Below are 10,980 nucleotides of genomic sequence, written 5' to 3' on the forward strand. Positions count from 1 at the left end.
AAATGGCGAAGCGACCGCTGCCGCATTTGCAGATGCGTTGCCTACCCTTATACGACGGAGGAGGAGACGCACATAAAGAGGATATTTCCCCTTCCTATGCATCTTCTCCACCGTCAAATCCACTTCCTCTTCCCAACCTCTCCTTATAAGAAAAGGGTGTTAAAGAGAAAGGGACTTAAATTAGGCCTCCGGCACCACACTCATCAGACGAAACACGGAATTGCTTCCATTTCACGCCTATCTTCTGTGTGGTCGTGGTATTACACCAGGCGTGCCGGCCCATTCGTGCCAAGATGTTAAAGCGGGCACTACCACTGTTATTTCAATATGTTCTAAAGTTTAAAGAGAAACAACACGGAATAAATAAATACTCTCGAAGTTTTGCATTGAAATGTCAATATATATATTTTTAATATTCATAAATTCAATATACATTATAATATCAAGTAAACTGAATTACTATAATTTATATAGGCAATATTTTAACACGTTTTAATCTATAGGTAAGTAACAATCTAGAGTGCTCAGTGTAACAAGTTAGCAGAGCGGGGGCGCGAGCGCGGGCGCGAGCGCGGGGCGGGCGGGCGCTTGCCGACACGCGGCGGACTCGCTCTACCTATGGCAATAGGAATTCACGTTTGCTTAACATTACACTAAACCTATGAATGTACAAGGAAGAAATACTTTGCAATATCACTATTACAAGTATAACTAAACTTTGCCACAGTACATAATGCCGTTATATTTAAAAATATTTTTTCCTTGTACCTAATATAATTATTAATTTGAACGTCTTAAAAATATTTTTGGCACAGAACTTAAAACCTTAACTACACTGACGACGGGATGATTATATTTTACAAAAGTCCACGTCTTTTTACATAATTATTCTTTGGTTTGTCTAGCCCACCGGTAATTTAGAATAGCTTACAATAAAATTATAATAAAATATGAAATAGTTCAAACAGATCTAATATTATTATGATATATAATTACTTATGTGAATGTAAATAGATATTGTACAGTATTTAGTTGGGCACACGGCGCGGCCACAGTCGGCCGTCTCCCGTCTCTCGGCTCGCTGCTCCCTCTCGACCAGAATGTCCTAACTATACTATTATGCGATATCTGCTATAATTTACGTAATTCGTTGCATAGAAACCTTTGAAATTAACTTTTTCTACTTACAATTACACTATAGAAATAATCATTAGTTGCATCTTAAAATGTATTTGCTTAGGAACTTTCTGTTCTACTTTAGTGGTGAAGAGTCCTCGAACATGCGTAAGTACTCCACTTTCTCACTGCCCATACTTAATATGTTTTTTAGTTCGTTATAACGTAACATATTATGTAGGTATATCGACTGCAATTAATGTGCGTCGTGAGTCGAGTGGCTCAAACGAGAATGAGGAAAGACGTATGGAGATGTATGAAGAGATACGAGGATAACGGTCTCGAACACAAAACTGCATGTGATCATCATCAAGGGAAAGTAAAATTAAGTACATCTTTCACTTTGATTATATAAAAAAAAATTGGCGCGTACTTTCCGTTGCATAATAAGATCGATCGTAAGATATCACATAATTTTATCTACAATAATTTACAATCATTTTAAGAAATATTTGTAATATAACATGTAGTAGGCACGAAACTGAAAATTATAATTTTCATTTATAATACATTAGTTAAAATTTTTAAAATACGAGTAATTCTTATTGTATTGTTGAGATGACCCTTATTGTCACACATTGTTGCCTGTCCCCGGGAAGGCGCGGGGGTCGGACCCGGCGAGCGCCCGCCGCGCCCCCCGCACCCCCCGGACGTGCACAACGCACATGCAGAGACGTAACAAGCGATTCTATTTACACATAAAATATTTTATTTACAACAATTAGTATATACAACACACGACAACTAATCTTTGGACTAAACTAGAGTTTATAACACAGCAGAGATCCCACTCGAGTATTATGGAATGCTTTCAACTTAAGTAAGATTGTATCTAGCTAGCACTTATCTCCTTACCTACTTTATATTAAGTTACTACGACTCTACGTTTATTTCTTAAATATTTTAAACAACAAAAGATAAATTTTTAACCTCTTGCGAGTACACAAGAAACATTTTAATATACCTTAAAGATTCTCAAATACTGATTTCCCCTATCGACATACAAGTTCGACGTCGACCGCTCTAGTTTGTAGAACATCTCTAGTTTATGTACTTTATCGTACGTATATAGTCGTAGTTAACATTAGTGCACACGCAACGAAGTTATTAAAAAAATATTATGTACATACAACTGACATTTCGTCCGAACGCGATCTGATAAAATCTCTTCATTCGTACATTACTTTACACCTACAGTACGATATAAAAAATGGCGAGAATTATGCACAGGTACTGGGCTTTGGTTTCAGGTCGCTGCGAATGCGACGTATGCATTGTAACAATGACAGATTAAAATTAAAAATAAAACAGCAAACAGAATTTGGTGCTAGCGACAGTTCATTCTCTTTGACTCCGTACAACCTGACACAACACGCATCCGAGCATTACCTTACTTAACGAAATACCGAGCGACGAATACTTATTTTACTTATTGATATCTAGTATGTGATGCTTTGAAACTATCGCACGACGACGACGGAGGCGGGCTCGGGGGGCTCGGGGGGCTCGGGGGGCGCGGCGGGCGCGGCGGGCGCGGAAAGCCGCGGGCAGCTAGTCCCTGTAGGGCTTGCAGATGGCGAAGCGGTGGTTCATGTGCTGGCTGTAGGAGCCGGAGTGCGAGAACTTCTTGAGGCACTTGCAACACTGGAAGGGCTTCTCGCCCGTGTGCAACCGCTTGTGCTCCGTGAGGTGGTGCTTGTGCTTGAACGCCTTCGGGCACTCCTCGCACTTGTACGGCCGCTGACCTGCAACACGACACACAACATTACCCTTCCACTCCGCAACTTGCGCTGCCCGCGCGAGGATGCGGACGGTGTTTTTGTTTTATATCTTTACGAAAACTTGTACTTCAACAAAAAGTTATTGAGCTACGATTATTAATGAAATGGACTTGTAGTAAGTTATAACATCGACTTGGTTTCGGTTTTTTTCATACAATAGTAACTGAGTGCAGTGGTACTAACCTGAGTGCTCGTACTTGTGCCGCGCGAGTGAACTTTGTTTGACAAAGGTCTTATCGCACTGATTGCACACGAATTGTCCCTCCCCTTCTTTCAGTTCCGTTTTCATTTTCTTTTTAAACAGTGCTGCGTCGTCGTCGAAGTCGGCCGGTAGCGGCGCCTCGTCCCAAGCGGCGCGCTCGCCGCGTTCGGCGCGCTCGCCGCGTTCGGCGCGCTCGTAGCCCGGACTGGGCGCAGGCACCCGCGCCATGTCGTTGTATTGTAGGAGGGTATCCATCGGTATCATTGGATTGACGGACAACTTTTTGGAGAACATTCGTTTGTGCCCGAGCACTACGTCCGCCGGCGAGGGCGACACCATAAAGTCGGAGAAAGAGGAGGAGGAGCAGTTGGAAGGCGGGTAGGCGGGGGCGGCCAGGCCCGGCGGCGCTCGCAGCGGTGTGGTGCTGCGCGACGACTTCTGACTCAGGTTCACAGCCTCCTCGCAGTCGGAGAGCGCGGGGGTGCCGGGCGTGGCAGGCGCGCTGCCCGGCGACGACGGGCTCGGGCTGGACGCCAGAGACGGACTCGACTTCTTGGTTGACAAATCGAGCGGTTGATCCGAGTGGACGACGGGTTGTGTCATTCTCCGCACCCTGGCTCTATTGTTTTGGAACCATACTTGAACGACTCGGTTGTCCAGACCGATTTGTTGTGCGATTTTCTTGAATTCCTCCCTATTTGGTCGAGAATTTACTGCGTAGTATTCTTTTAAAACTTGCTGCTGCTCCTCGCTCAACGCGGTTCGCACTCTGATTTTCCTATCCGTATCGTGGATCGACATTTTGTCGTCGCGATCGTCCCGCGTCGTAACAGTGTCGTCGTCGTCGCTGGCGCCGGCGCCGCGCGCGCTCGCCTGCAGCTCGGCCTCCAGTCTACTGAGCGCCACGGTCTCGGCCACCTGAGCGGCGAGACCTTCGTGCTTCCTAAAGAGGTTTCCGCAGACTAACTTCTCGTGCTCTATTAGATCACTTTTGTTTTTGAAAGACATACTACATTTATAGCATACGAAGTCGTCGACGACCTCGTCTTTTATCGTAATCCGGGGTGAAAGCTCTCTCGCGGGATATGTTTCGTCCGCAGGAGATGCGCTTTTTATTCTTTCCATATAGAGATGTTCCGCGCGGCGCTTCCTGGGTGATATAACGATATCGTGTTTTATATCGTCTGAAATATTTTTGGATTCACAAATCGAGTCGGGGGACCTCGGTCTAAAATCGTTTTCCATATTTTCGTTTTCTCTTTTAATAGCTACCGATTCGTCATCCTCTATGTCCATGACGAGCTCCGCGCTGCCCTCGGATCGCTTGTCATCTTCCTCTGTGATTTCTTCTATCATATCCTCAGGGTTCGTCGCGAGAGGACTACTCAGTTTTGCATCAATTACATTCTCTATTTTTCTCTGATGATACTGTGTTGAAGCAATTCGCTCGAAGAGTTGGCTGAGGGTGGAAGGAAAGCTGTAGGGCGCGATGCCGGCCGCTGGGCTGAGGGGCACTCCGGTCGGCAGATAGAAGGGGTTGAGCGCTGGCTGGGGGAGGGGTGTGCGGGAGAAGTTATTATCCTGCGCAGACATCGAAGCGAAGAAGGCAGTCGCGTCGTTGTACTTCGGCATGAGGGGCAGGAAGGCGCCGTTAGGCAGCAGGTTGTTGTTTAGGTGGGAGGCGACCAGCGCACTCGCAGAGGCGCGTTTCCGAGCCGGGCTGCGGTTGGGGTTGAGCGCCGGGTTGTTGGGTTTGATCCGGCCCATCTTGAGGTTCATAACGAGGCACTTCTTGGACGTGGTGTGGCTAGAGTAGGAGCCCGAGTGGGAGAACTTCTTGCCACAGTTGGCGCATTCGAAGGGCTTCTCGCCGCTGTGTATGCGGAGATGTTCCTTCAGGTGGTGCTTGAACTTGAACGCCTTGTCGCAGTCGTTGCACTTGTACTTGCGCAGGACGGCGCTCTCGTCGTGGCTCAGCATATGCCGCTGTAGCCGGTACACGTTCTGGAAGCTCTTGTGGCAGATCTTGCAAGTCTGTACGACAAAAAACACCATTATCATTCTATAATATTCGCTCAAACGTAGAAAAAATAATTGTCAGAGAAGAAAAAATGGCCGATGTCCCCCGGCATATCTCGAAAGGATTGTTTAAGAACAAAACATTAGAAGAACATTATTTCCGGCACGTGTTTATAATTAGATTGTTTTGTGTATGTGTATAGAACAGTGGCGCTAGCAGTGGACCGGTTAATATTTGGGCATCGGCCCCCTTGAGGACTGCTGCGAGGAACCAACTGCTTGACTCCACAAGCTTTGCCAACATGCTATCATGCCTACAATTGCTAATAATAGGATAAAAATAAACTTTCGCCCTTCTAGATAAAGTGTAAACAGTCCATAACATATCAGGGAATAGCAAAGGCGGGCAGTGGGCAATGGGCACTAAGCAGCAGTAAGTCGGGACAGGCAGGCGAGTGAGAATGAGAAGGGCACTGACATATTGCAGGGTATCCACCTGAGTGCTGGGCGCGTGCAGTGTCTCGTGCCGCTCGAGCTGCGCACGCGATGGGTAGGCGCCGCGACACTGCGCGCAGCGGTGGGGCCCGCCGGGGCCCAGCGGTGACCCTCCGCGGTCCTCCTCCTCCTCGCCCGCCGCCGCGCCCTCCACGGCCCCGCTCGCGCTTCCACCCGCGCCTACACCTGTGCCTCCCAGCGGCCGGACTGTGAACAACAAAAAATTACCTTATTCTATCTACCTAATCCAGTGGGACATTTTTTCTCTCAATATAACCCTATGCCAATTATATTACAACCCGCATAATACGATTTCCCACTTAATATACGCTATTTTACATAAAATGCTGGTCCCATCAGCTTGAGACATTTTTTTCATATATTTCTTAATGCTTAATACAATCGTTATCCCGTTTACTACGCCTATTCGCCAACACGCACCACACGGATTTTTCTTTTGGCAGCCGGATTAAAACTGCCCTGTTTTATACGAAATAACGCGTTAACTTATTAAAGCTTATTAATTTCAGATTAAAAGGCTTTAAATGGCTAAATAGATCAATTTAAACTCGCCACAACATTGTGTACCGCGTTATTGGTAGGTAATCGGAGACAGCGGCACAAGATTTTGGTTTATACGATGGCATTGAGGTTTATTGCAAATACTCGTATATGGTATGCACCGCATCGCAAAACCATTTTTAACGTGTACGAACTCTATTTTTTAAAATTTATCTTTAAATAAATGACAATGTTTTGTTGATTTTAAAGGAGGAGCAACGACGTAGTTATGTATTTAGTTGAGGTGTTTAGTACAATATTTGCTGACACACGCACGCAATTTTAACCGAATAGTTTCATTCTTCTAAACCTGAGCGTCTGTAGCAGGCATGAAAAGTGCCGGCTGTAAATCATACGTAATAAAGAGCAAAGCAACGCCGCGATGTATTAATTAGTGCGGCCGCGTCCGCCGAGTCCTACATGTATTGAATTTTAGGAATTATGAGATCGTAAAGTACGCACTAGCACTATCGCCGCGTGGCGGATGACAGAGATAACGTCGCGCACAATGCATTGTCGCTTCCCTAAGGGCAGCCACACACGTTTCGGTGCGAGAGATCGGCGTGCGGACAGCAGCATTTTTTAGCCGCGACACTAACCTGTATGGCGGACATTAACTAGCGCTTCACCATCTCCATACTCTGTGATGGTCTATAAGGCGATGTAATCGAAATATGGAACGAACTGCTTGTTCGGTGTAGATGCAATCGGTTCCCTAAATTCAAAGACAAACTGTGTTTTTTTTCAATTTTGCAATTTTACTATATAGGTAGATTGTTGGTAGCCGGACCTAATTTTATTTACTTGTTCAAATCCTGAATCAGTTCGGTCGTTCGCGGGGCTTGCGGGGTCTGTGCGGAAAGGGCGTTTGAACCAACAACGGAGTTTATATAGTCCGTACGAAAGTGGTGCTTACAGGTGCATCTGTAGTGCAGCATCGCTGGCGACTATAGATCATTTGACATGTCCGAGTATGCTGCCAGTGAGCATACTCGTAATATTGTTAAGTCATAAACTCGTCGATTTCTGCGCACTCTACTTACTCGGACTAACTATTATAAGAATCACGATTAAAACAAAAAGCCTTCGACGTTTATCGGCTTGTCAATTTTTACAACAAAAATCTTTTAAATCCTTAGATTATGAAAAGGTTAATATTGTAGGCGGTTTTATTTCTTTTCTTAGTTATAAAATGTTGTCACAGATAAAGACATAAAGATTTTCAAATAATTTAAATGAAATAGTTTAATATAGCCGATTAGAAACGGTTGTATCAAAATTGTCACTATTTTGAACTTCAGATTACATTTAATTATGCTACTTGATAACAGATGGCGCTAGTAGTCGCGTGAAGAAATCTTAAAATTTTCTACGTTTATATTATTCAAATTTACTCACATTAAAAGATAATTAAATGAAATTCTTATTTTAGTCTTCATTCTAATGCATAAGGGAGAGTTATAAATAAATTGTACTTCAGTTGCGAGTTCTATTGTGTCCTGTTTGCAGCAGCAGCAACACACACATATGTACGAGTAGTGTGCGCACACTACCACTGAAGTAGGTACCTACGTAATAAGCATAACACAAAGGAATCTTACAATAAATGTTAAAACATTGAATAGATTGTATCTATAGAATTAATAAATAAAAAGTCATTGCATCAAATTGTAATACCGAACTTAGATATTCTACACTACATTATTGTTATACTTACTTACTTTATCATTTTACTTTTTGCTTTTTTATTTTTGTTGTTAGATTTTATTTGTAAAACAAATGAAGCAATGGTATTATTTAATTAAAAGTCTGTTCCCACGTAGTTATTATCGGAGTGGGTTTATAAGTTAATTCGAACATGCATAGTATTTTGTAAGGTGTTCACAGCCGGCTTTCTCTTCTTGCCAACAGTTTTTGTAAATGACATATATCAAAACAATCTAATTCTTAGTGGTAATTAGCCATGTAGGAAGACATGTAGCTGTGGCGAGCAGAATTTCGCGTGTGGGCGGGGCCGACGGCGGCGCGGCGCAGCTGTCGCCGGCCCTCGGCCCCGGCCAGCGGCCAGCGGCGAGCGGCGAGCGGCCGCACTGCTGATGGCAGCGCGGTGTCTCATTGTATCTACTACTGCTCCCATATGTCTTTTTTAATTACTCGTGTCTATTGGACATAAAATAACTGTGTTTGCTGATTATTTTCTTTACACAAAATGTTTAAATATTTTGTGTAATTTAAGTGCAATTACTTCTATAGATACAATCATATTTACATCTGAACGACTCTATTATTATATGGAGCATTGTAACCTAACCTATTCTTACTGATCTTATTTAATAACTCCGGATCACTAGACACTTGTTCCGCCATACAACTTGTAAAAATGTTTTTGTAATTTCGATATCGCGTTTTCACTGTTATTTGTTATGTTAGTAGAGGACACTTGCGTAGCGCGATTGCGCCCACATGCCACATCGCCACATGGCACATGCCACACCGCCACAACGCATCGTCTGCAATAACTTTTGTTGCATTAGCACATGATCTTTATTTTCGCGTCGTAAAATGCGCCGAATTTGTCATGTTTAATGTTCTCTTTCAAAAACAATTTCAGATGTAGTCGTTGAATATTACACGACTGCTCACTTTCATTTATCCTCTACGGAATTTTTATTTTTCAATAACATACATTCCTTGTTTTATAAAAAGATATGACACGTATTAAGAAACTATCCCGATACCTACACATACTCGTACTCGTACTCGTACTCGTACTCGTATAATGCAGTATACTAAAGAATACAAAAGTTGTTACTCACAGTACACAGTTGATAGATCGATGACAGTACTTAGATTAGTAGTCGTTTATTTCATTATTTGCTGTGAAGCCACTCACTTCTACGGTGCAGATCATAATAAATAACTTCCGCGAAGTTTGTAACAAGACAGTCAATAACAGAACATTGCTGCGAGCGCGGGCTGCTCGCTGCTGGGTGGTGCCGGCCGCAGCAGGGGCAGGCCGAGGTGAGGGGCGAGGCACGACTGCCAGACCGACGGGACACCGTAAGGTAAATCACTGTGTTGTTCAAACACAGATTAAGGAGTTATTAGACTTGTGTTTGTCCGAGTTAATGAATCCATTAATTAGTTGACACGCAGCAAATGGTGAGCGACAGCGAGGTGGCAGCGGCAGTGATTAGGATTCGGCAAATGTTTACGTACAGACAAACAGATAATTACGGTAACGAATGCTGCCGCTCGCTAATGTGTTTCACTTTTATAAACTGACTAGCTCTTTTCCGCGACTTCGTCAGCGAGGAATTGATTAAAACTAGCATAAGTTACACGCATTACCTATCTTTTAGTAAAAGCCCCATCAAAATCAAAGCAGCCGTTTCGGTGATTATCCGGAACAAACGCGGATTTGCGGACGGACAGACAGTCAGAAATTTAAAAAAATGGATTATCATTATAAACACAAACATCATGTTCTTGACATATTGATAATGCAAACAGACTCCAATTTTGTGAATTGTATAGCTGCGAAGTGGCGTTGGCGTGATGTATGCAGATTGAGGGATATTTATTTTTTATCACTTCACTGTACTCTTACACTTGTACTTAAACAACATGGGATTTTAAAATTTTCACTTGATAAAACAACATTTATTTTTTGTAGAAGTGGGCAAACGACTGGAGGTCGCCTAATATTACCTAGCTGATTAAAGTACCATAAAGATAAAGGCAAGTCATAACTGTTTGAAAATACCGCTGAGGACAATGTAATCAACAAATCGGTTGTTCAAAATAGTAAAATACGCGAAAACCTCGTCGTTTTGGAATAACAATAATTTAGCGATAAAGGATGAAATTAGGTGCTTTGTTGAGTTGTGCGATGTCGGCACTCTGGTGAATGCTTCCTTGGCAAATGTTAAAAATTACGACGCAATTTTAAAACAATTTAGGTATTATATATTATTAACGGTGATGTCGGGCTCACCTTACAGCGGTTTAATGTATTCTACATTATTATGTTATTTATTATTATCAAATAGTTTTTAATAGGAAACATCACACTTGGTTAATGTCCACAAGTTAAGCGGATCACATCACACACGCCATAGTGTAATGATATAAAATTTATCCTGTCTCCGTGCGGGAAGAAAACCAACAGCGCGAGGACCGACAGCGGCTGGCATGAGCCTTGGCATACCACCACCACGACACCACCGCGGGCAGGCGCGGGCAGGATGAATTAAAAGCGACAGAAGAAAAAGCAAATAAATCAAAACAACATAATAATTTACGATTTAAGATGGCCAGAGCCCCCATCTACAACACACAACTTTGTTTCAAGTGTGCGCGTACCTGGGACTCGAGTGTACCAACCACTCTAAGCTCGGAGGAGCCGTGTCTCCAATGAACACTGCTACACTTGTATTTCAGTTAAGCAAGACGTGGGACAAGTTACACCTGAGTTACACCAATTACATTTACTTTAAATTTCAACGTTATTTAACGTTTAATGTTTGTATACATTATGAGAATGAAACTTATGTTTTTAAAGGAAAAGTTAACGTAAAAATAAACTTTTGTAAAGTAACCAGAGGCCATAGAGTCCGATCAAAAAATAAAAAAAACATTTAAAATTGCAAATAAAAAGAAAAGAAAAGAAGCTTACTGAATGCGGCGAGCCTGGCCGAGGTGGTGGAAGTGGGGACCTGCTTACTCCTCATGTCGGCCAGCCAG

At 43.1% G+C, this 10,980-nt stretch overlaps 1 protein-coding gene across 2 annotated transcripts; it reads right to left on the minus strand.

Annotated features, from left to right (window-relative positions):
• Positions 1–385: 385 nt before the first annotated feature.
• On the minus strand, positions 386–10,974 carry LOC106106357 (zinc finger protein 1). 2 transcript variants are annotated; one of them, XM_013286937.1, is made up of 4 exons: positions 10,913–10,974; positions 5,675–5,880; positions 3,141–5,193; positions 386–2,921 (listed from the first exon to the last, which is right to left on the minus strand). In XM_013286937.1, exons 1-4 carry the CDS (start codon positions 10,965–10,967, stop codon positions 2,728–2,730), a joined length of 2,508 nt encoding a protein of 835 aa, XP_013142391.1. In that variant the 5' UTR covers positions 10,968–10,974; the 3' UTR covers positions 386–2,727. The 2 variants fall into 2 exon arrangements, with proteins under 2 accessions (XP_013142391.1, XP_013142390.1); XM_013286936.1 differs by having other exon boundaries at positions 5,657–5,880.
• Positions 10,975–10,980: the final 6 nt, after the last annotated feature.

Source organism: Papilio polytes, unplaced genomic scaffold (assembly GCF_000836215.1).
Source record: "Papilio polytes unplaced genomic scaffold, Ppol_1.0 DF822266.1, whole genome shotgun sequence".
Classification (NCBI taxonomy): domain Eukaryota; kingdom Metazoa; phylum Arthropoda; class Insecta; order Lepidoptera; family Papilionidae; genus Papilio; species Papilio polytes.